At 38.8% G+C, this 25,805-nt stretch overlaps 1 protein-coding gene across 2 annotated transcripts in view; it reads left to right on the forward strand.

The window, feature by feature from the left end:
* The window catches only part of DNAI3 (dynein axonemal intermediate chain 3), a 90,550-nt gene that overhangs the window by 33,814 nt on the left and 30,931 nt on the right, over window positions 1–25,805 (forward strand). For both annotated transcript variants that reach the window (XM_036890312.2, XM_036890311.2), the window contains exons 7-14: window positions 542–741; window positions 6,233–6,349; window positions 10,985–11,175; window positions 11,937–12,061; window positions 13,904–13,993; window positions 15,547–15,633; window positions 22,784–22,912; window positions 25,654–25,727. In XM_036890312.2, the coding sequence (XP_036746207.2) occupies window positions 542–741; window positions 6,233–6,349; window positions 10,985–11,175; window positions 11,937–12,061; window positions 13,904–13,993; window positions 15,547–15,633; window positions 22,784–22,912; window positions 25,654–25,727 (1,013 nt within the window). The remainder of the gene's footprint in view (window positions 1–541; window positions 742–6,232; window positions 6,350–10,984; window positions 11,176–11,936; window positions 12,062–13,903; window positions 13,994–15,546; window positions 15,634–22,783; window positions 22,913–25,653; window positions 25,728–25,805) is intronic.

Consider the following 25,805-nt stretch of genomic DNA (forward strand, 5'->3'; position numbering starts at 1 on the left):
AGCTTCACAGTGTGTGGTACTTGGCTACAGCAGCCCCAGAAAACAGACACAGCAGCATTCCCAGAGCAGCCTGACAGGAGGATTTGTCTGTGAGAAATTTATCATAAAAAAAAATAGGTCAAGTAGCAGGACAGGGACTTACTGAAGCCCTGCAAGAGTGCAAAAGTCTGGCAGAGGGGAGACTTCAGGCTGAACCCCCACAGGAATTCTGGAGAAAAACCTGAGTTGCCCCTGACAGAAACAAAAGAGATGGGCTTCCGTGTGTCTCCTGCCAGTCCATCAGTGGCCAGGATATAAACTGCCAGTCACTTCCTGTTCTTTGTACCTATGAGCAAAGTGGTCCCTGTAACCCTGAAGCAGTGCTGCACGGAGCAGCAGACTGTGGCCACGGGAATGGAAAGCATACGGAGCTGGAGGGGTGAACAAAAAGTATACAAAGAGATCTGAGAGGATCTGGGCAGAGCACCAGGTTGTCTACCATACATCCATTTTTTCCCCAGGGACTTGATTATGTTACCTTTACTGCTTATATGTGTTACAGATTACGTATATGATTTCTCGACAAAGAAGTGAATTTGGTGCACCAGTTCACTTCAGTGACCAGAATGCTTCCAGTGTAAAAGATGCCTATACTGAATGTACAGCCTACCCAGATAAAAATTTTACCCTTAAACAACTTGAGAAAGATGTTGGCATGCAAGCAGTTCCCAAAGTCAAGGACACAAGTACTCAGACAAGATGGTAAGTATGTGATGGGTTTATATATTCTCAAAGGCAATTGCAGTAAAATCTAGCAACATCCATATTATGTTGGGAAATCTTTATAATAAATAGGAATGGATTGGCAATGACAACATAGATCTCTGCAGAGTTCAATTCAAGAAGATCTAATGACACTCAACAATGCCCTTTAAAATCTTAGTAGGAAAATGAGATACAAGTATATAGACTATAAAGACTATGAAGTGAGAAAATGACTGATGTTGTTAATCATTACAGTACTGCTTTCAGGGGAGGGGCCCTGGTCACCTCTCACCTGGAATATTACCACTGCCTCCTAACTGCTGTACTTTAGCACCTAAGTGAGCATCCTTACATGTCAAATCAGATTGTGGTACATCACTGCCAGAATCTCTTCTTCGGCTCCCCATCACATCCAGAGCCCTTAGGATGGCATATAAAGCCTTCCTTCCTCCATGACAAGGCTCTGCATGCCACTCTGGCCTTGTCACCCTGCTTCTGAACAAGCCCTCTGTGCTCCTGCCCCCTGAACTGCTCCAAGAATACCTGCTTTTTCACTTCTCCCAGCCTTTGTCCATGTTGTTTCTCTGCATAAAATGCCTTTCCACCTGAGGAATCTTTTCACCCTTTAAGTTCCAGTTCAGTGCCCCCTCCTCTGTGATTTCCTGGAAACCCCTGGTAGAAACCGATCCCTCCCTCCTTTCAGTCTCCATTAGAGCTTAGAAGTATCTATTTCATAGCACCCATGACCCATACTGTGCTCATCTACTTACCTGTCTGCCTGCCTTAGATCCAGAGCACTTTGAGCCTATAAGCCATATCATTTGGCACTGACAAGCTATTAATTAAAATGTATCCAGTGAAAGAATTGATTTGAAATGGATTGCTAAGGGAATACTTTGGGGACTTGAGCTAGGCACTAAATCTGAAGATAAATTAGCTAAGCGATGCACTTTATTTGGGATTTCTAAAAAACTTTTCATTTTGAAGTAATTTTAGATTTATGTACAATAAGCTGTGAAGGTTGAATGATTTGGAGACAGAGAAAGGGAAAACAACCCAGACTTTTAAAACTACTGAACAGATTAAAGAGGTGGGAAGAACCAAGTTTGCAAGGGACCACGAGGAGACCAGCCTGGGTAGAGCAGAAGGAGTGGCAGGTGGACAGAGAAGTGAGTTTTCTGCGGCAGACAGTCAGGGACTTGGGCGAGTTCAGAAGCAAGGGAGAGGCACGATGGCAAGGCTGTTGAACTCAGGTGGGCCGGGCAGTCTGTACGGAAATACAGAGGGAAAAGCCCTAAGTTGAGGCAATTGGCCGAAGAGGAGTCTGTAATAATTAAACCAGGTAAAATGTGACCAACGTCTAAAATAAGGTGGTAGTAGTAAACACAGAAAGGGTGGAAAGAAGACGTGGGAAAAATAATGCTGAAACTCTCATATTAAAACAAACTAAAACCAACTTTTTTTTTTTTTTTTTTTACCTCCCCAGCTATTACATTCTTTCTGTGCTTTTCTTTATAAGAAAACCCCTCACGGCAGTTGTCCACATTCTCTGGTTCCATTTTCTCTTCGGTCATTCTGCCCTGAGCCCACTCGTCTAACCAGTTCACTGAAGACCTCCGGTAGTCCGATGGCCTAATCAAGTTTTCAGACCTTTTCTTTCTCTACTTCTCAGCAGTGTTTAACATGGTTGACAATTTCTCTTAACACACTTTGTCCGCTTTAGCTTATGGGAAACGTTCATTGTCCCCCTCCTAACTCACTGGCCACTCCCCGCTCCTTCTCAGTTTCTGTTCCTGGACCCCCTCTTCCCTACTTCTAAGTATTAGAGGACCCCAAGGCTAACTCCTTTTGATGTTTTCTCTAACTACTTAATCCCACGGTGAATATATCCAGTCTTAGGGGGTTACCTATGCTCACTTATTCATCTGCTTACTCAGATGCCTAATAGGAGTTCCACATTTAACATGCCCAACAACAAACTTTTGATTGGTACCTGCAAATCTGAAACTCCCTGAATCTTCCCCACCTCTGTGAATGGCAATGATAGTCTTATAATTACTCAGACCCAAAACCTTGGATTTTGTTGGTTCCTCTTTAAATATCTTCAAAATGCAGCTTAGCAATGTGAGGGGCTGTGATGCCTGCTCCCCATGCTGCCAAAAATTGAGTATAACTTTTGACTCTCCAGAAACTTTACTAATAGCCTGCTGTTGACCAGAAGCCTTACCAATTATAGTCAATTAATACATATTTTATAGTTGTATGTATTATATACTGTTTTCTTACAATAAAGTAAGCTGGGGAAAAGAAAGTATTTTTTCAAATTGTTGCAAATATCAAAGAAATTTCCAATATATTTATGAAAAAAGTCTGTGTATGAGTGGACCCATGCAGCTCAAACCCTAGCTGTTCAAGGGTCACCTGTATACCCACTGCTATCACTCTGGACCAAGCCAACACCGTCTCTGATACAGTGCCTCTTAATTGGCCTTCTACTATCCATCTTTTCCCTTCTACATTCTTCCATTAAAATGTAAGTCTGATCATGTCCCCCATCAAAACCCTCCAAAGGCCTCCCATCCTGAAGGACACACAAGGCTTCATGTGGTCTGGATCTCTTTGCCCCTCTGCCCTCATTTCCCACATCTACTCTGGCTCATCCATTCCAGCCACACTGGCTTCCTTGTTTCTAAAACCACCAAACATACTCATACCCGATGTGTTTATGCTTACAGATTTTCTATATAGGCTGCTCTTCCCCAGATATCCTAGGGCTCCATCCTGCCTTCATTCAGGTCTCTGCCTAAACGAGGCATTCTCTGACACTCCTGTATAAAAGCAACAAGCCCCATTACTGTCTCATACTCTATTTTTCTTCATGTTATGTTACTATCATCACTTGATATGTATTTGTTGTTTTCTTTCTTCTATCACCTTCTCCCCACCCCCATATAAAACTTAAGCTGCATAAAACAGGAATTTTGTCTATACTGTTTATTTCCATATCCTCAGCTTCTAGGACATTCCCTGGTACATATTTATTAAATGGAAGGGGAAAGGGAAGGAAAGGAGGAAGTTATAAAGTTAAGGAAGAAAGTATAGAATAGATTACTGACTTGAGTTCAGTGTTAGAAGAGCCATGAAAGATACAGTGATTAGGAGAATCAGGGTCATCAGTGTAGAGTGTCATACAAAACATACCTTTCAGATCTATATAAGCCAATGAGAGTGCAGTGTTAAGGTCAGGGCACATAGACATTGATGCCAGGAGGCAGGACAACAAATGAGTCAGAAACGAGGAGGCAGATGAACAGACAGACCAGAACCAAAGGAGGTAAAAAGAAAGACAAGGACTGGTAGTCAAATCTTGGCAGAGATATAGGACATCAAAGATCTATAAACACCAGGAAGTGAGGGTGAGACAGGAAGTACAGATGTAGTAAATTAGTACCAAAGAAAGTTAGGTATTGAGACATGTTTTTAAGCCAAGCCAGACAGAAACTTCTATGTTACTGCAGGGTAAAAAAAAGTGACAAGAATGAATCTAGACAGGGTAGACTCAGAAAATGACAGTGAACTTCTGCTTGCAGGGACCCCGTCCACAGGACTTTAGAATGAGTAGGCTCTCAAATGAGTGTTGGCTGATAATAATGGATGGTTGTTCCTATATAGATGGAGTGAATAACTAAGAAGTAAGGACAAGTCTTAACCCATAAAAATAAGAAAAAAAAAAAGAATCAAAGGAAACTTAGATGGTTGGAATCTAGGTGACAGAGAATGCTAACACTCCTTATGAAGATTAGGGAATTGAGAAGGGCAGCTGGTCTAAGGAGGAGAAGAAGAGACTTAACTGTGATGGATGAAGTCCAAACAAATCAAAGATGAGATTCCAAAAGAAACTTCAGTGAAAGTGGGTGCTTACAGGGCTCTTACCACATACCAAGCATTCTAAGCCCTTTGCACACATCTACTCAATTGATTCCCACAACTGCCCTCTGATATAAGCATTACCCCCATTTTACAAATAAAGAAACTGAGGCAAAGAAAATTAAAAATGAAAGCTCAATGTTTGGAACATGATTTGAATTAGAAGCAATAATGAATAGATTTGCTGAGAAATACCAAAACAAATCATGTTTATGAAATAACAGTGACTCTTCATCATGTTGTTATTGATGAACCCGTCAGGTGCCATACATTTTCTTACTTAATCCTACCTGGAGGGTACTTGTGTGGGATAGAAATTAAAAGGTGAAGCTAAGATTTGAACCCAAGTCTCTCTGCTTCCCATACCAACATTTTTCCATTACCTTGCCTTCTGCTATGGATGATGTAGGTAGGGAGAAAATAATGAATTGTTTATTAGATATAAACAAAATTCCTTTTGCCCTTCTGTTTGATTATTCTCCATTTAATATATTTGCCTCTTGCAGAGATGTTTTACTGACATTTGTTTGGTAAACATAGATTAAATGCAACCTAATTTTTTTGAGCACTTAAAATGTGCTTGCCTGTTCTGCAAACTTTGCACGTATTAACACATTCAATCCTTACAATGACTCTATGAGCTAGATTCCTTAAGGATTTCATTTACAGATGAAAAAACTGGCACAGAGAAGTTAAATAATTCTCAGGGTCATAAAGCGAGTGATAGACCCAGGCTCCAAAGCCTGCTGGCCATTTGTGGGGGTGTACATCCAGTGACTGTGCCGTAGGGCCTTCCACCCTGAAGCCTGAGATGAAGGAGCTCCCCCAGCCTAGTGGGTGAGGCCGACGGAGCCCAGTACAGTGCAGCAGGACGTGTTCACGGGTGGAAGTGAGCGCTGAGAGCAGACTGGATGGAACAAGCCTTCTTCCAGACATTGTATCACCATCATTGCTGAAGTGTAAATTGTTCCTAGGCAGAGTTTCTCAATCTCAACATTATTGACATTATCTGTTGTAGGGGGAATGTGCTATATATTGAAGTGCATTTAACAGAATCCCTGGACTCTACCCACTAGATGCCAAAATATTACATCCAAAAACGTTTCCAGACATTGTCAAATATTCCTACACTGTGGGTGGGGAAGAATTGCACTGGTTAAGAAACACTGATTTAACAAAATGAAGAGAGAGAGAATGATAAGCAAATGTGGTAAAGCATTAATAATTGATGTATCCCTGGGTGAAGAGTGTACGGGAATTCCTTATACCCTTCTTACATTTTTCTGTAATTTAAAAATATCTAAAAGAATTAATAACATAAGAGTTTGTTGATTATGTTGGAGAGAAATACACAACTATTTTGAAAAACAGTGTCTATTGTCCAGGATAAAGAAAAAAATTCAATGCACAGAATTTAAATATAAAATAACATCCTATTATTGTCATGGACACATATCTTTGACCTATATATTTGTGATATCTATGACCTCATATATTTGTGAGCTGTATTTGCTTTTCTTTGATCTAACTTTTGGTATTTGCTTTTCTTTTAATGTATTAGGCCATATCCCAAAAATGCTACTACACAATATTATCCAAGAGAATTTTCAGAAGGGGAAAAGGAGACACTCGGACAATCAAAGTCTTTGATTGACTTTCTTAACAACGCATCCATAAGGTAACAATTGTATATGAAACTTCAAAAAATTTTTAAAAAGTTTATGTTTAGTCATAATGATAGGTCTTAAAAACAACTCCATCAATGGTGTCTAAATAGAGATTGTGGAGATAGTTATCAGATATGCATGAGCGTATTGCACTCCCCACAGATTAGCAATCTATCTTTCCCTTCCATTGCTGGGCAACATCCTAGGCCTCCCAAGCTGGAGCCACACCGCAGTGTGAGCCTGGAAGATGTATACAGTTGAGTGTGTGAGGATGTTTTCCTAACGGCAAATTAACAATTACTTATTTACCATGGTTTCTCCTACTTCAGTGTTTTTTTCCACTCCTCACTCCTCTTCCTAGCTTCTTTTACAGGATTACTTTTAAAGGTGAAGATGCTTTGAATGGTGAGGATGATCATTATAATGATGACGGAAATTTACAAAAATATCTTTGTAAATGAGAACCTGAAGTCAATTCAGATGGACTTTTTGTATATGTCACTCTTCTCCCTAATTCCTGTGTTGTTGCCACTCTTAGTGGATCTGAGACAGAGGTCTCTTCAAAACATCCCTTACCCTGGTAGTAGGACCCTGGTACTAGGCTTCCAAACCAGTGAAAGAGCTGGACAAAATCTCATCAAGTTGATAATAGAGTTGAGGGAAGTGAGTCAATGATGGACAGACTGCCAGTTGTAACCACTAGGTTGGTTTCCATTTCTTTCCAAAATTAAAGCATTGGTGGTCAAGTTCACATATAGCCAGCCCATGTTCAACTTTTATACTTTTATTTTTATTTTTAAGAGAACATTTGTCTTGCCAGGGTTTCAGCCCTGGACAAATTCACTATGGATTCAGTGTGACCAAAGAAATGACAGTAGAATATTCTTGGGGTGAAAGGGTTATACCTAACTTTATTCCCACTGTGGCAGGTCAATCACTAGAATCCCATCCACTCAGAGTGAGCCTGCATGCAGCAAACTGGTCTCTGCCTCTAAGCCTCTCTACCTGTGCAGCTGTCTCAGTCTCTGTTCTCAGCACTGCCACTACTCCAGCCTCTGCTCTGCTCTCCTGCAGCCTTACAGCTGTGCCACTGTGGTACCCAGAGCACTGGGCAGAGCTCTTTACATAAAGTCAATAACAACGTATTGCCCACACAGGTGCAGTGAGCTGGCCAACCAGGGCCAAGTGAGAATCCTGGCCACAGGAACCTCCACTTTATCCACAATGTATGAATATGTTTACTGTGGATCAAGGCTTTTAGAAGTTTGTGATTTTTTTAGAAGGTGGAACAAAAAGGGCAAGATAGATACTGCATCAACTCCTGATGAGTTAGCTGTTCAACAGTCTGTCCCTTACTAACTTGTCATGGTTTAGCTAGACTGCCTGCTGTTTCACTGTGTCAGCTACCAGATGGCTGTAGAATCAAAGCTGAGCGCAGAGGAAATACGATGCCTTTACAAAGAGCCAGAAACCCAGAGGAAGAGAGCTTGCAGTTTCTCCTTTCTTGACTTCAAACACTAGCAGGTCTCTGGAGAATTAAAAATGCCAAGAAACTGCTAGTATTCTACTCTGTGTATCTCCCTGGAGGAGCCACACCACATGCAGAATTCTGTGGAACCTCAGGGAAGAGACAAGGGCTCAAATATTTTTAAGAAGGGTTTGTTGTTTTATGGAGACTGCTAGTTGTTTGGAGGAAATGAAAATCAGGTGAGTTTACTTCTGACTTTGAAGTTAGCCTCATTATCTTGTCTGCTTGGTAATAAAATTAAACGTGTTTCTGCTTATTGACAAAAACAAAAAACCAAAAAACAAAGAGTGCATTAATTGTTTGCCACTTACAGGAAGTAGGCTATAGTTTTGCCTACACAGGCAATGAGTAAGAACCAGAAAACCTAAGGTTTTCTTTCCTCTAAATCAAAATGAAGTAGTTATTAAGGTTTTTCTTGGTAAGAACACTAAAAATGAGGACTATGTACTATCCATTTCAAGGGAATAAATAGTTGATAGCCAGTTCTCAATTATCCACATTGTGTGTTATTTTTAGCCTGGGCTTTTATTCTTCCCATTCAATTGCCATGATTAGAAAGAGAGGAACAGTAAACAGTTTTATAATTTCCTCCCTAAGGTGTGGGAAGGAAAAGCCAGAACTATAAGATAAAAACTGGTGCAGGAATTAAAATAGCACCTGCCAAGAATAATGAGCATCCCACACTCACATCACTGCCATGCTTCCCACTCCAAGACTGTTTAAAGTTTAATTTTTTAAAAATTGTTGTAAGTGCAGTTTCATTCTAGAAGAAAGCCCTGAGCTCTTTCTCATAGAGTTTTATCTATAAAGGAAGCAGTATTTGCAAAAGAAATTATAAGAGAGGAGAAAGAGAAACTTCAAGAGGGATTCTCAAAACAACTAAGAAACATTCATTCAGGGGTTACAAAAGCCAGTGATACTCATGGGTTTAACTCAGACAACAGCTTCACCAGCCCTCAGTTCATCACTGTCTAGCCAATGGATTTCTCAAGAAAGGAGAAACTGAACTAGCCCAGGGCAAGTTCACTACGGATTCAGTGTGACCAAAGAAATGACAGTAGAACATTCTTGGGGTGCATACCCTTGGGGCTATACCCAAGTTTATTCCCACGGAGGCAGGTCAGTCACTAAAATCTTACCCACTCAGAGCGAGTCTGCATGCAGCAAGCCAGTCTCTGCCTCTGGGCCTCTCGGTCTGCACAGCCGTCCTCTGGGCCTCTGTCCTCGGCACTGCCACCATTCCAGCCTCTGCTCTGCTCTTCTGCAACCTTGCAGCCATGCCACCATGTCACCCAGAGCACTGGGCAGGGCTCTTTATGTAGAGTCAATAACAAAAACATTGCCCACATGTGTGTACTGAGCTAGCCAGCCAGGGCCAGATGAGAATCCTGGCCATGGGAACCTTCATTTTATCCACAATCACCCTCAGGAACCACACGGTGGAGTGCAGAGAAATCAAGAAACAGGAAACCAGAGAAAAGGTGCTGTCTTCACTTCTCCTATTCAGGCTGGGAGGGAAGAATCAGGAAACCAAAGCAAAAGCTCTGCCTTTAACTTCTTTCCTTGGAATTCACTCCCCATTCAGGCTGAAACAGGAAGAAATAGGATATTGAAAATGCTAACAAATGCTTCCACAGGAAACTGGGTTTAAACCTTGAAGCTCCAGGGTGTGAACCTACCCTACAGAGGGTTACTCAAACTTCAGCGTGCATATAAACACCTGGTGGTCTTGCTAAAATGCAGGTCCTGACTCAGTAGATCTGAGGTGGAGCCTGTGACTCTACATTTCTAGCAGGCTCCAGGTCAAGCTGATACTACTGGTCCATGGACTGAATGTTAAGTAAAAAGCTCCTAGGAAATTCTAGTTGAAAGATGAAGTACAAGAAGAATTTAACCAAAAGAATATTCCATTAAGCTGGAAGCCGTAGTGTTAATGCTTAATGGCAGAGGTAACAAATGGTGCCCTTGTTTAATTACATTTGAGGAGTATCTATTATAGTATGTAGTGTTTATATTTAATGTGTAGATAAGGGTTTTTTTTTCTTATTTTAGAAGATGCAAAATTGAGAACCACTCTTGCAACTTACTGCACCTATTTAAAAACCAAGCTATTTGGACTTTCAATCATTAGGGTAAAGCCTTGAGTAGCATTCTAATTGTGGGAAAATTCCCACAGGCCTTGGGAGGGAGCTGAGCTTTCAAACTTTAAGCATATAAAGGGACAATAACTTATAGTGACTTTAAAAACAGGAGTCTGTCAAGCCAAGGTTCCCAGACAATTCAGAGATGAAACTGAAGGAGCAATATTAGCATTTTTAGCAGGATACTTCTTCATTTCAGGGATTGTCTCACGCATTGCAGAAGGCTTCCTAATGGGATTAAACATGTTAGCACCTCCCAGGCACTGTGACAACCAAAACCACCATCACTGCACACACACATGCAACACGCAACACACTTCCAAACTCGCTTGACAATTTATGTATATTATATACATACACACATAATCCTAATTACATATTAGTATAATTAGTATGTATATATATGATAATTTGGTACTGAACATAGCTAAGAATATTGCCTTGTCTCTCAGTTTGGGGTATTCAGGAAGTAGATAAGACAAATTTCAAAGCTGAGGTATACTGAGATTCACAGTGAAAAATAAAGTGGAAGCAGGGCTGGGCAAGGAGAGCTTCCAAGTCTCAGCACCCCCCAGCCCTCCCCACCCCCCCACATCCACAGGAGCTCCAGAGCCAGAGAGGCCTTTTGGCAGACTTCTTACACAAGGCAGAGCAAGTCTACCAGGGTCCCCAAAGCTGGGTGCTTGGCCGCTGACCTGGTGAAAGCCCAGCCTTAGTTTGGAAACTGGGGCCAGTTGTGAAGGTGCTACAGGCTCTCAGCTAATGGCAACCTGCATTAGAAGTTCTGAGTAGCACACTGCCATGAAATTTGTCCCCGCTTAAGTCGTTTATTTCACATGGGGTTAAACACTAGTTACCAAATAAAACTGAGAGTCTTTTTTTCTTTTGGTACAAATGTAGGAGGAGGAGCTGCTGAAAGACATACCATTGAATACTAACAGCCAATGTCTTAATTACTTTTTTTTTTAATGAAATAGTGTTGAAATAGCCTTGCAACAAAATGAGATCATGAACACATTTATTAATGACTGGAGATGCCTGGCAGAAGATGAAGGCACCTTTGAGGACAAGACTGATACCCACCTGAAGGAGTACCAGTCCTTCACCGACCTTCACAGCCTAACAGAGAAAATGATCACCTGCGTCTCCTGGCATCCGACTATCTATGGTGAGATGGAAATGACCGACTCCCTTTGGCGATGGCATTCAAGTAGTCTGTTGCTTTTATACGTAAAGTTGCTAACCAGCTCCATTTCAATGGGACAGTGTCCATTTGCTGAGTGCAGGCACCTGCCAAGCCCTTCCTGTGCCTGTCCTGGGTCCTCTGGGACACTCACTGCCGTCTCTACCAGGGCGAAGCAAAGCTCAACTTAGGGAAGTGACTGGCTCAGGTCATCCAGCTCGTGCAGTGTTGAATCTGGATTTGCCCCAGGCCTGCTGGGCTCCCAACTTCATTCCCCCTGATATTTTGCCTCTCCTATTGCTGGACGAGAGATTGCTGCCTCCTTTAAAGTGCTAAGCTGCAGAAGGAGGTAGGAATGTGTGAAGGGGGAACGATGGAGAAAGAGAGATCCTCACGCTCTTTCTTCCTCTTTCCCACCTCCACCCTGGCCATTTTTCCTCACAAAAAAATGAACACTTTTTTTCTTACTAAATCTTCAAAGTCACTGTTTATTTTACAGTAACAGTACATTGCAGTTTGGACGGGCTGCATTTCAACTGTTGAATTATCAACATGTGGTTACTGGCTCTGTTCTACACAGACTCTGTTGAACACAATGTAGAGCTCTGAAAAAATTCTTGGTCTCTTACAGAATATTTTTACTTGTTTTACCAAAATGGAAATTAATAACGTTTCTAGAAAAGCAAAAACTTAAAAACACTTTGCATGTACTGTTACTGCAGATTTTGACTCTGTGTTTCCATCAGGGCTCATGGCTGTGTCAGTGGCTGTACGACTCTCCTTTGAAGACAGAGTCCACTTTTCTGGTAAATTATTGCTGCAGCCATCACTGATTCTTTTCTGGAGTTTCTCTGACCCCATTCATCCTCAGGTAATTGATGAGAGCCACTCATATAGTCTAAAATTTTCAGATTCCACTTTCATGTGTATTTTTAAGAGTTTTAACTGCAATGTTTTTTATGCTCCATATTGTAAAACCTTATAAATTCCCCAATTCAGAATTTGTCATTATTCAATTTGAGAAAAGCCAAATTTACATTTAGTTTACTGATCAAAGGGTATTGAACAAATCAACATACTATTTTCAAAAAAGATTGTAAGAGGAATATTTTATCAATTGTAAAAAGCAAACTCTATTATGGGCTTTATTTAAATACTAATTATTCAAATTCAAATAGACTTTGTTTCCATATGAATTTCCTTGATTTCCAGGGTTATGAAGTAGGTGTTAATAATTAGTAAAGTGCAGAAGACAATGGGGAGTGGTGGGGACTAAGGTCCTAGAGAGTGCACAGTCCATCTGTGGGGACAGCTACTCTTCAGCTCTCTTGTTGCCAGGTGGTCCCACTTGTCAAGAGAATCCAAAAAACAGGAATTTTATATGAAATCTCCCGATTTTTAAATAGCTCAGCTCAAACCAAAACACACAATCCAAATAAAATAAGGCTGTGTTTGCCCCCCCAGGGTTCTATTCCATCATCTACTCAAGAAAAGTTCTGCTTATAGGGAGGGTGCTTTATAGTGTTAGATTAAGTTATTTCAATGTACATAAACATAGTATTTTTTCTTTAAAATATCATATAATGAAGTCATTCCCTAACAATCTCTAGGTTCCTCTTTTTCCTTCTTCCCTAATTCACCTGAATTGAGGAAGTTTTAATGTAATTGATTCTAGGTACTTTAATTATTATAGACCCAGAGATCAAAATGACAGATCTCTACTTCTTTCTTGTCAGCCTACTTACTACAAAAATGGTGCCGTCCTCTTGCTGGGGTCTAACATTTTCTAGTAGTCTAGGCAAATAGGAACAGGAAAGAAAGACCCTCCTTTTCTTTATTTTGATGAATAGCTTTAAAAAGACAAGTAGATAATTCCTAAGGAAATAATACAAATGATTTATTTTGTCTTTGTTCTAGTCAAAACTGTAGGAGAATATTAAAAGATTTTATTTTTCAAAAATACAGGTTTCTCTAGAGCCCACAGAGTAATGATTAAACAAAGATGAGCCACCCCAATTCCAGTTTGAAAGCTTTAGCTCAGTGGTGGCAAAGCAATGGCCTCTGGGGCCCTTGTTTTTGGTCATTATATTTAAAGAAGAAAGGTAACCGTGCAATCGTTTTGCCTGATGGCCACCCAGTCACGCAGGTGCTGTGTGTGGTTAATATACCCACTTCTTCACATTGATATGTTCCTTGCAGGACTTCCTCCCTACCTTCCAGGTACTTGAGTTTGTTCACCTTCTGGTTCTGTGTTACCTTAAAATTTGAAATATTATCACAGCCAATAGCTCGATCTTCTCTCAGTCAATAAATGTTTACTCTGTGCCAAGCTAGATAGACAGCAGGGAACAAAACAGACAAATATCCTGCCCTCACAGAGCTTACACTCCACACTTTTCAGAAAGACTAGTCGCATAGCCTTTGTTTATTAAAAAACATATATAACATGCCCCAACAGTGACCCATGGAGGGGAGGGAAGGGAGAAACCTGGGCCGCTTGAGACCACACCCGCTCTCATACGCATGGCTAACATCCACAGTTAAATGCAGTAAAAGCAGCTTCCAGTCCAGAAGTACGATTCTGGGAATGAAGCCTCTGTGAATATTTCTTATAGCTAGTTATTAAATTAGACTTTTGGCTGTCTTAATATTATTTTCTAGCTATGATCTTAATAAGTTTTCTCACTTCTTAAATTTGCGGGGTTGACTTTAGTTAATGCTGGAGAGCCCAGATGACATCTTCTGCTTCCAGTTCTGTCCGAGTAACCCTAATATCATTGCTGGAGGCTGCATAAATGGACAGGTACTTATGGAGTTTTTTCCATCTATTTATTAATTTAGATAGCATTCTATAATACATTTTTGATTGGTGATTTTTTTTAACTTAAGGACTCAACTTAGCAGAAGGAAAGCATGCCAGTTATGTGCTGGTCACCATGCCAGGAACTGGGGTACAAAGATGTGGTATTGGGGTTCAAGGTACCAAGGGGTAACCCAGTTGTGATAACTGGAACAAAACCAGCTCAAATCTATTTGTCTCTGTGATAGAACCATACCTTGTACAAGATTCTACAGAAAAACAAAACCCAAAAGCATTAATAGCTTTTGGTTCAAGAGGGCTCTTCTAAAATTTCTGAGGGGATAGGAGTCAGGGACTGATCAAGAATTTAAACAGAAATTCACTGGAAAAACATATCTATCATTAAATTTATGTATGTATAATTTGATGTTTGCTTTTTTTCATCTTTCCCTTTTAACTTACCTAATTTATGTAAAATTTAGATCCCATCTTCAATTTACCTGTTTCTCCAATAAAGTAAAACAGAATCTTAAAGCTGTTTTATGAACAAAGTTTAAACTCACTGTAATTCAGTGAGTTTGGCCATTTCATGGTCATGATTTTTTTTCGTGGTATATGATCTTTTTTTGTGTGGCTAGGAAATTTTCCTTATGGTTGAAATTTGAATATCTATAGCGTCCATGCCCATTTATCCAGAACCAAACAAGGGCAAACAAATTTTCTCCTTTAGTTTTGTTTAACAATAACTGGTGGTGTCATAATGATGACTCAGAGCCCATTCCTCAAGTCCTGAAAATCCTGAAATGCTTTTTTCACTCACTATGATGAAGGTAATATGACTTTGTTTCAGAATATTTTAGAAAAGCAAATGATGAAAAGAAAATCATTCACAATTCTGTAATTCTGATGTTAACATTTTAGGGTACTGAAATGGCTTTTAATCCTTGAAAATTAATCGAATGTAGGGTTGCATGTTCTATTTTGTTCTGATTTTTCCAAAAATGACCATCAGTGTATATGGAGTTAGCCATAATATTAATTTAAGTAGAAATAATCATTTTCCAGTCTTTTTGAATAGTTGGGTATTTGTACTTAATTCTGGAGAACAAGTTGTTTTCTTGTGAGTTTTAAGTAGCTGTTCCCACTATCATAGCACATTCCCAAAGACAGAGGAACTCTTCCCACAGCAGAGGGAATTTCATGATGTTTACCTTGGATTTTGAAAAATAATAGCATGTATTGGCACAAGCACAGAAATCAAAGTGCTGAAAACACTTTTATAGAGAAGAAAACATTCGATTTTATATGTGCTTTAAAAGTTCCTAAGTTACAGGCTGTTCTGAATTACATACTTTTATAATAAACCAGTGATCCAGAGAGTAAAAAAAAAAAAAAAAGTTGCTGACTTACTTAAAATGTAGGCTAAAATGTGGTAATCTCCCAAGGTGACTGATGTATCAGAGTATATACCAATCCTGTTAGGTTTTAAGAAATCTCTAAGACCCAATTAGCTGTTTCCTGATGATACATTATAATAACATTAATTTCTGTTTTAGATTGTCATGTGGGACATTACTGCATATGCAGACCGCATAGAAAACATCAAGACGGGTGGTAGTGGAAGTAAAAAAGTCACACTCAAGGTTAGCTTTTTATAGCTTTTCACTTGCATATTGTTCCATTCAGGAGTTTGTTTAAAAGTACATACATAACAGTTGCCAAGCTAAACAAAGACTCAGTAGAGAAACAAAAAGTGTTGTTTCTCAAGCATTCACCTCTGTTTGTAGACATGTTCTGAATCACTTTTATGTAAATCCTTGATTAAAAACACAACAAAGCATGTTGCATGGTCTGTCCCAGGATGTTAAGCTCTTTTTTGTTGTTATTATTGTTAAATAAAATAATGGGAACAAGGGACTTGCCTAAAGTGATGTCACTGAAAGAGCACTGGATGGAAGGGCCATGTACCCAGGCTCTGGATCCTTCTGTTTTGCTTTGTTTTTATACTCCACAAATGAGTGAAATAATTTGGTATTTGTCTTTCTCCTCCTGGCATATTTCACTGAGCATAATACCTTCTAGATCCATCCATGTTGTTGCAAATGGCAGGATTTATTTTCTTTTTATGGCTGAATAATATTCCATTATGTTTAAGCATCTTGTTTATCTATTCATCTGTTGATAGACACTTAGGTTGCTTCCATATCTTGGCTATTGTAAATAGTGCTGTGATAAACATAGGGGTGCCTATGTCTTTTTGAATCAGGGATCTTGTTTTCTTCAGGTAAATTCCTTGGAGAGGAATTACTGGGTCAAATGGTATTTCTATTTTTAATTTCATGAAGAACCTCCATACTGCTTTCCAGAATTGTTGAACCAATTTACATTCCACCAATAGTGTAGGTGGGTTCCCCTGTCTCTGCATCCTCACCAGCATTTGCCATTCCTTGTCTTTCGAATGTTGACCATCCTAACTGGTGAGAGTTGATATTTCATTGTGGTTTTCTCTGATGATTAGCGATGTGGAGCATCTTTTCATGTGCCTGTTGGCTATCTGTATTTCTTCTTTGGAAAAATGTCTGTTTCAGATCCCCTGCCCATTTTTTAATAAAGTTATTTGATTTTTGGTTGTTGAGACATATGAGTTCTTTATGTATTTTAGATGTTAACCCCTTATCGGATAAATTGTTAACAAATATATTCTCCTATACTGTAGGATGACTTTTTGTTCTGTTGATGGTGTCCTTTGCCATACAGAAGCTTTTTAGTTTGATGTAGTCCCATGTGTTCATATTTGCTTTTGTTTCCCTTGCTCGAGGAGATGTGTTCAGGAAAAAGTTGCTCATGTTTATATTCAGTAAATTTTTGCCCATGTTGTTGTCTAAGAGTTTTATGGTTTCATAACTTACTCCATTTCGAGTTTACTTTTCTGTATGGAGATAGACAATTATCCAGTTTCATTCTCTTACATGTAGCTGTCCAGATTTCCCAGCACCAGTTGTTGAAGAGGCTGTCTTTTCCCCATTGTGTATCCATGGCTCCTTTATCATATATTAATTGGCTATATACATGTGGGTTTATATCCTGGCTCTCTATTCCATTCCACTGATCTGTGGGTCTGTACTTGTTCCAGTACCAAATTGTTTGTTTACTGTGGCTCTGTAGTAGAGTTTGAAATTAGGGAACATAATCCCCCCAGCTTTGCTCTTCTTCCTCAGGATTGCTTTAGCTACTTGGGATCTTTTGTGGTTCCATATGAATTTTAGAACTATTTGTTCTAGTCCATTGAAGAATGCTGTTGGTATTTTGATAGTGGTTGCATTGAACCTGTAGATTGCTTGGGCAGGATGGTCATTTTGACAATATTAATTCTTCCTATCCATGAGCATGGGATGTATTTCCATTTATTGGTGTCTTCTTTAATTTCTCTCCTGAGTATCTCATAGTTTGCAGAATAAAGGTCTTTCACCACCTTGGTTGGGTTTATTTCTAGGTATTTTATTCTCCAATTGTAAATGGAGTTGTTGTCCTGATTTCTCTTTCTGCAAATTCATTGTTAGTATATAGGAATATAACAGATTTCTGTGTATTAATTTTGTATCCTGCAACTTTTCTGAATTCAGTTATTCTAATAGTTTTTTGTTGAAGTCTTTAGAGTTTTCTATGTATAATATCATGTCATCTGCAAACAGTGACAATTTAACTTCTGCCTTACCAATTTGGATGCCTTTTATCTCTGTCTTGTCTGATAGCCATGGCTAGGACTTCCAGTACTATGTTGAAAAAAAGTGGTGAGAATGGATATCCTTGTCTTACTCCCAATTTTAGAGGAAAAGCTTTCAACTTTTTGCTATTAAGATGATGTTGGCTTTGGTTCTGTCATATATGGCCTCTATTATGTTGAGGTATGTACAATCTATACCCATTTTGTTAAGTTTTATCATGAATGGATGTTGAATTTTGTCAAATTCTTTTTCAGCATCTATTGAGATGATCATGTGATTTTTGTCATTTTTGTTGATGTAATGTATGCTATTGATTTACAAATATTGTACCATCCTTGCATCCCTGAAGTAAATCCAAGTTGGTCATGATGGATGATCTTTTTGATATATTTTTGAATTCAGTTTCCTGATATTTTGTTGAGAATTTTTGCATCTATGTTCATCAGGCATATTGGTCTATAATTTTCTTTTTTGTGATATCAGGTCTGATTTTCTTATGAGAGTGATGCTGGCCTCATAGAATGAGTTTGGAAGTACTTTTACTTTTTGGAATACTTTAAGAAGGATGGGTATTATCTCTTCTTTAAATGTTTGATAAAATTCATCCATGAAGCCATCTGGACCAGGAGTTTTGTTCTTAGGTAGTTTTTTGATTAACAGTTTATTTCATTGCTGGTAATTGGTCTGTTCAGATTTTCTGTTTCTTCCTGGTCTTGGAAGGTTGTATTTTTCTAGAAAGTTGTCCATTTCTTCTAGGTTGCCCAATTTATTGCCATATAATTTTTCATAGTATTCTCTAATAATTCTTTGTATTTCTGTGGTGTCTGTTTTGATTATTCCTTTTTTGTTTCTGATTCTGTTTATGCATGTATTCTCTCTCTTTTTCTTAAAATGTCTGGCTCACTGTTCATCTATTTGGTTTATTTTCTCAAAGAACCAGCTCCTGGTTTCATTGATTCTTTCTATTGCTTATTCTTCTCAATTTTATTTCTTCTCTGATCTTTGTTATTTACCTCCTTCTACTGACTTTGGGCTTCATTTGTTTTTCTTTCTCTAGTTTCTTTAATTGTGAGTTCAGACTGTTTACTTGGGATTGTTCTTGTTTCTTGAGATAAGCCTGTATTGCTTTATATTTCCCTCTTAGAACTGTTTTTGCTCCATTGCACAGGTTTTAGGCTGTTGAGTTGTTGTTTTCATTTGTCTCCATATCTTGCTTGATCTCTGTTTTAATTTGATCATTGATCTCTTCATTATTTAGGAGCATGTTGTTAAGCCTCCATGTGTTTGTGAGCCTTTTTGTTTTCTTTGTGTAATTTATTTCTAGTTTCATATCATTGTGATCTGAGAAACTGCTTGATACAATTTCAATCTTATTGAATTTATTGAGACGCTTTTAGTGGCCTAGTATGTGATTTACTCTGGAAAACATTCCATGTACACTTAAGAAGAATGTGTATCTTGCTGCTTTTGGGTGGAATATTCTGTAGATATCTTTTCGGTCCATCTATTCTAATGTACTGTTCAGTGCTTCTGTTTCCTTACTTATTTTCTGTATGGTTGATCTATTATGTGAGTGGTGTGTTAAAGTCTTCTAAAATGTATGTGTTGCATTCTATTGCCTCCTTTAATTCTGTTAGTATGTGTTTTACATATTTAGGTGCTCCTATAGTGGATGCATATTTATAATAGTTATATCCTCTTTTTTAGACTGACCCCTTTACCATTATGTAGTATCCTTTTTTGTTTCCTGTTACTTTCTTTGTTTTGAAATCTATTTTTTCTGATGTAAGTACTGCTACTCCTGCTTTTTTCTTCCTATTATTTGCATGAAATATCTTTTTCCATCCCTTCACTTTTAGTCTTTGTATGTCTTTGGGTCTGAAAGGAGTTCTTGTAGACAGCATATAGATGGACCTTGTTTTTTTTTATCCATTCTGCCACTTGATGTCTTTTGACTGATGTGTTTAGTACCTTTATATATAAGGTGATTATTGATAGATAAGTATTTATTGCCATTGTAGGCTTTAGACTTGTGGTTATCAAGGTTCAAGGATAGCTCCCTTAATATCTAACAGTCTACATTAAATCACTGATAACTCTATTTCAAACACAATCTTAAGGTACTTTTTATTCCCTCTTCTTCTTCTTCTTCTTCTTCTTCCTCCACACTTTACTTATTAGGTGTCATATTCTGCACTCTTTGTGTATCCCTTGACTGGTTTTGTGAGTAGTTGATTTAATTTTGTACTTGCTTGGTAATTCATTGGTCTACTACCTTTACTGTGGGTTCATTTTCTCTGATAACAGCTATTTAGCTTTAGGAACATTTCCATCTAAAGAAGTTTCTAAGGACTGGCTTAGTGGTGGTGAATTCCTTCAACTTTTGTTTATCTGAAAATTGTTTAATCCCTGCTTCAAAGTTAAATGATAATCTGGCCAGGTAGAATATTCTTGGTTGGAGGTTCTTCTATTTCATTACATAAGATGTATCATGCACTCCCTCTGGCCTGTAACGTTTGTGCTGAGAAGTCTGCTGATAGCCTGATGGGGTTTCCTTTATAAGTAACTTTTTTCTCTCTCTGGCTTCTTTCAACACTCACTCCTTGTCTTTGATCTTTGGCACTTTAATTATATGTCTTGGTGTTGTCTTCCTAAGGTTCCTTTTGTTAGGGGAACTCTGGGCATCCATGCCCTGAGTGTCTATTTCCTTCCCCAGATTCAACTTCTATGTGAAGTTTTCAATAATTATTTCCTTAAAAAGACTTTCTATCCCTTTGTCTCTCTCTTCTTTTTCTGGTACCCCCTATAATGCAAATGTAGGTCTACTAGGATCTCTCACACAGCTCTTATTATTCTTTCATCCCTAGAGTCCTTTTTTCTTCAGTTTTTCAGCTTCATTGTTTTCTTGCTCCCTAATTTTCAGATTGCTTACAACTTCTTTAACCTGTGAAAGCCAGCTATTAATTCCCCCCACTGTATTTTTCATTTCAGATACTGTATTCTTCAGCTCTGAGTGACTTTTTTTGAGGTCTTCTGTCTTTTTGTTGAGGTCCTCCCTGAGATCTTGAACAATTTTCTGTAGATCCATGAGCATGTTTATGACTTTACTTTGAAGTCTTTATCAAGAAGATGGGTGATTTTGGTTTCACTCAGTCCTCTTTCTGGTGTTTTGTCCTGTAGTTTCGTTTGGACCAAATTCCTATCTCTTCATATTTTTTAGTGTTTCCTGTGAAATAATAGCTTTATGTAGGAGGTCCCCTCTAGTGCCCAGAAGCTCAGTTTCCTGTGCAGGAGCCCCAGCTGTTGGCATGCAGTGGGTGGGGCACCTTTCTGTCTGGCTTTTGGTGATCTGATTTCAGGTGGTTTTTGTGGGCCTGCAAACAGGGAGAATACTCAGGGCTGCCCCTCTGGAGTTGCTGTGGGTGGAGCCACCCTCCTTGCATCCTGCAGCAATGACAGGGGTCACAGGTAAGTGGGGCCAGCACCTGCCAGAAGAAAGGAGTTCCCATGGCTGGCTCCTGCAGTATTTCCCTGGCTGGGCTGAAACAGGGCCAAGAAAGTTGGGATGGTCTTCTTCCTCCTTCCCAGATACAAAGCCTGCCTCCACTACCAGGTCAAGTGGGCTGGGCATGCAGGGAGGAGACTCAGTGCTGCACTGCTAGAGCTGCAGTGGGTTGAGCTGCACTTTGTCCAGCCTGCAGCTATGGTGGGGGGCTTCAGGCAAGTGGGACAGGCACCTGCTGGGAAGAAGGAGCTCCCAGGGGCTGGCTCCTGCAGACAGTTCCCCAACTACCCTGAAACAGGGCTGAGAAAGCTGGGACAGTCTCCCTCTGCCAACCCAGGAGCAAAGTCTGATTTCACTGCTGACCAGCAGGCTGTGCACCCCAGGGAGGAGCCTAGAAGCTACATTGCCAGCAAGGGGGATGGAGTGTCTGAAGCTCATAAGAGTTCCTAACCTGTTGGACTGAGGGTGGGTTGGGAAGATATTGTCCACCTGATCCTTTTCCTGAGCAGAAAGCTTGGTGTAATCCTTGCCTCTCTGGTGCCCCTCTCACTGCTTTCTTCTGCAGTTGAAGTCTTTCAAACTGCCTGCTTTGCTTTTTTCTCAAGGGTTGCTGGTAGAGCATACCTGTAGTCCACAAGTGGCTGGAATCTCAGTCTCTCTGAGTATTCCACCTGTCTTTGTTGTGCAGCCCTACTTATCACCAGAGCACCATGTAATGTGGGTTCGTGTTCCCAGGGCAGATCTTCAGGGCCAGATGTTTAGCAGTCCTGGGCTTTTACTCCATCCCTGCTCTGTTCCTCTTCCTCCCACCTGTGGCTTAATATAGGGGGAGGGCTTGGGTCCCCTAGAAATGGCTTTGCTACTTTACCCTTTACTGTGAGGTCTTCTTTTCATCCCCAGATGTAGGTAGTCAGTTCTACAGTCTTGAGGTCGTTTTCAGGTTTAGTTTTATTTGCTGTATTTTCATGTTCCATGTGGTTTGGAGAGGAAGTTTCCGCCTTGCCTTCTTACACTGCCATCTTTTTCCCAGAATCCTTTCAGGCTCTGGATCATGGTCCTGTGAGTTTGGATATGTCCCCTCACCTCAGCAAGCTTCAATTTTCTCATGTATAAAATGAAGGGGTTACAGTCCTTCTGTATAATAATATGCTATGGTTTCATGACACTGTGGATTCTACCACAAGGGTTGGGAAAAGATTCCTTGGCTCCCAAGCTCTACTTACCCACCATATTGCACATCTTTACCTCCAGTTCTCCTATAGCAAACACAATGCAATGTGATCTTCTGTGCACACAATGAAAAACTCCTTCAAAAATGGATCTCACTGATTCTTTAGGGAGTGGCTCAACAATTCCTGTTAAGTTTATATACAAAATCTTAGACTAAACTGAGGAGGAGAGAAGATAGTCTAATTACCTAAATAAATGATACATAGAAATGCTAATTTTTTCCTTGACCTGTTATTTTTCCAAGTTAATTTTAATTAGAATGGCTAGTTAAGTATGTATTCTTTCATCAGCTCTCTGAAATTAGCATATAACTTTCTTTTAACATTTTTCCAGCCCATGTTTCTTCTTGAACCAGAGAGTAATAAAGAAGCAACGTATATCAGACACTGTGCAGTATCCTCAATAGAAAGTGGTCATAAGAAAGTAATTACAGATATACATTGGCTGTCTGACACCTTTGAGGTGAGTTTTGATGCCTTCATAGTTCTCTTTTGCACTGTAAATTTTCAGATGATTTTATTCAAATACAATATTTCCAGTGAATAATTCATTTACATTTGAATTGTGAAATAACCAGGATATAGGCATCAAAGAGTTGTGTCACTATTGCCAGACCAACATCTGACTTTGGGATAAGAATAATACCAATGTTTCACCTTCTATGGTTTACAAACCACTAAAAAATGTAGGTGGGGTCCACATTGATATAATATAATAGTTACAGAAGATAAAGTTTTGATATGCAAAAATAGAGTGCAAATATTTTACTCTCTTGGCCTTGTGGATTTAAAATTTATGGTTTCAGCTATTCAAAGCAGGCAACTCTGAGGCCCTGAGACATATAGTAATGTATCATTTTGCCAGGGCAGTCTGGGTGAAACCCAGTTGTACAGTGAGTGAGCCCAGCTGACTGCCCAGTATCTACACTGTACTTTGGCTTTGTAGTTCTGTACTAGACTCACAAAACCTGGTGTTAGTGAATTTGAAAATGGGTAAATCTTCCCAAATGTTTCTCTCAAGGGGTCTACTATATACTTTGAAGAATTAACAGGTGAGAATATCAAAGAATATTCTGAAAATTAGAGTTATGAAAGATGACTAGCCCTTCAAGGTATTCAAATGGAATATGAAAAGCTTTAAAAGTTATAATAGACCAAAAGTAAATAGCTCAGATATAGTTCTGTTATCTATTAAAGTATAACATGTGGTAATGGAAGTTACAACTCAAGTTAAAAAGCTCTGTTGCTTCTCTTTTCTTTTTTAGAACATATAAATTTATTAAAGTAACATGCTGTATACTTTATTTTTATTTATTTATTTTTTTAAGGTGTCATTAATATATAATCTTATGCTCAGGTTTCACATGAGCAACACTGTGGTTACTACATTCCCCCTATTATCAAGCCCCCACCATGTACCCCATTATAATCACTGCCCATCAACATAGTAAGATCCTACTTGTCTTCTCTGTGCTATCCTGCCTTCCCCGTGCCCCCCCTATATTATGTGTGCTAATCATGATGCCCCTTAATCCCCTTATCCCTCCCTTCCCACCTACCCTCCCCGTCACTTTCTCTTCAGTAACTGTTAGTCCATTCTTGGGTTCTGTGAGTCTACTCCTGTTTTGTTCCAAGAAGCTCTGTTTCAATTCCATTTCAGCTCACATCACACACACAAATTAATTCAGATGATCATAAATTTAAATAAAAATGAATCACAGAAAAGACACAATAAATCAAAATAGAATATAGTATTTCTGGATTGTGAATAGTTTTCTAAGCTAATAGGTGTTGAAAAATTCAAAACATACATATGTAAATTTCTAAATTAAAAAATAAAGAACAAATAACAAAATGGAGAAAAATATGTGTCAAATATGGTAAATACAAAATTTCCTGTAAATAAGCAAAAGACATATACTGAAAAATATATAGTAGGTAAACATGAAAATCATTCAGCCTTTCTAACATCAAAGAAATTAATAATAAAGTAACAATAATGTGCTATTTTGAACCTGTTTAATTTTTGAAGGAGAATTTCAAATACTACTCTAGTGTTAAAGAAGATGAAATGGTGAAACCAGTAAACTAACATTGATGGTTCCAATATAAAATCTTAAGAATATAGTCAGTCAATGGTGGTTCTTCATTTTCATCCAAATTTTCAAACCTTTTGACCAGTAATTCAAGTTTTGGGAATTCATACCAAGAAATAATCTGTGTCTCAAGATACAAAATTACATGTTACACCTTAAGAAAACATATCAAAGTATATCCACAAAAGAAGACTGGAAAAGAATAATATAAAGTAGAATTACGTTTGATTTTAAAACCTTCTATTTTCTAAACTGTTGTAATATTATTATGGGGTTTTAAAATAATCCTTAAACCATAAAACTCCAGAGCAAGTACACTTTTGGGGTCTCACGCTTCATACAACAGGAAAGGCTCAGTAGAAAGAGGCGACATGGATCTGCATTGTTTCTCAGATCCAAGTGGAAGTTGGCAGCAGTCACCAATTTCCACTTGTTTGTTACTTCTTGTTTGTTACTAAGAAGGTAGGGAATTGGGAAAAGTCATGTTTCTCTATTAATTCAAGAGTGGCACCTTCATAGGTTGCACAAAACCTTCCACCTAGTTTGAGAGCTAGCTGACCGGAATTTTGGACCTCTAGGACCCCGCGGAGCCATTAACCATCTTGGACTCCCTCAGTGTGCTAGCAGAGTCAAGCACTAATTACTGAAGTGTTACTATCTAATCTAACACTGAGCTTCTTTTCTATTGATCTTACCTGGTTAACACTCACAAAATTTCTATGTTCCACAATTAATAGCAAAAAACCGTAACAACCTACATTTCTAATAATAATGGATAATGCAATTATGATACATCTTTTATATATTAGAAAACTATTAGAATGACTTATGAGTACACAAGTGTTCACATTTTATTAACTGAAATATCTCAGTACAGAAGTTTATAAGCATGCTAATTAAAATTACGTAAAAATGTTTGAAAAAAGACTGGAAAACTAGTTAAGGCAGAATTAAATTTGATTTTAAAGCCTTCTATTTTCCAAATTTCTGAGATAGTGTTATGTTTTTTTAATAAAAATTTAGAGGAAAAATCTGAAAGGTAACAATCTATGAGAAAAAGGGCATTACTGTTCTAGATACACAAAACTTGCTTTTTTGTTTTTAATAGATTGACAGACTGGGTTCTGTCTTTGAGAATCGAAGTGGATTGTGCTGTCAACTTGTCACGTGTTCAGCAGATTGGTATGTCCTTGTTTAGTGTTCTCGGCCTTAATTTCAACATATGCAAGGGAGTTCTGGGGAGGTTCCCCCACTCCTCAA

This window comes from Manis pentadactyla, chromosome 4, assembly GCF_030020395.1.
Source record: "Manis pentadactyla isolate mManPen7 chromosome 4, mManPen7.hap1, whole genome shotgun sequence".
Taxonomy (NCBI): domain Eukaryota; kingdom Metazoa; phylum Chordata; class Mammalia; order Pholidota; family Manidae; genus Manis; species Manis pentadactyla.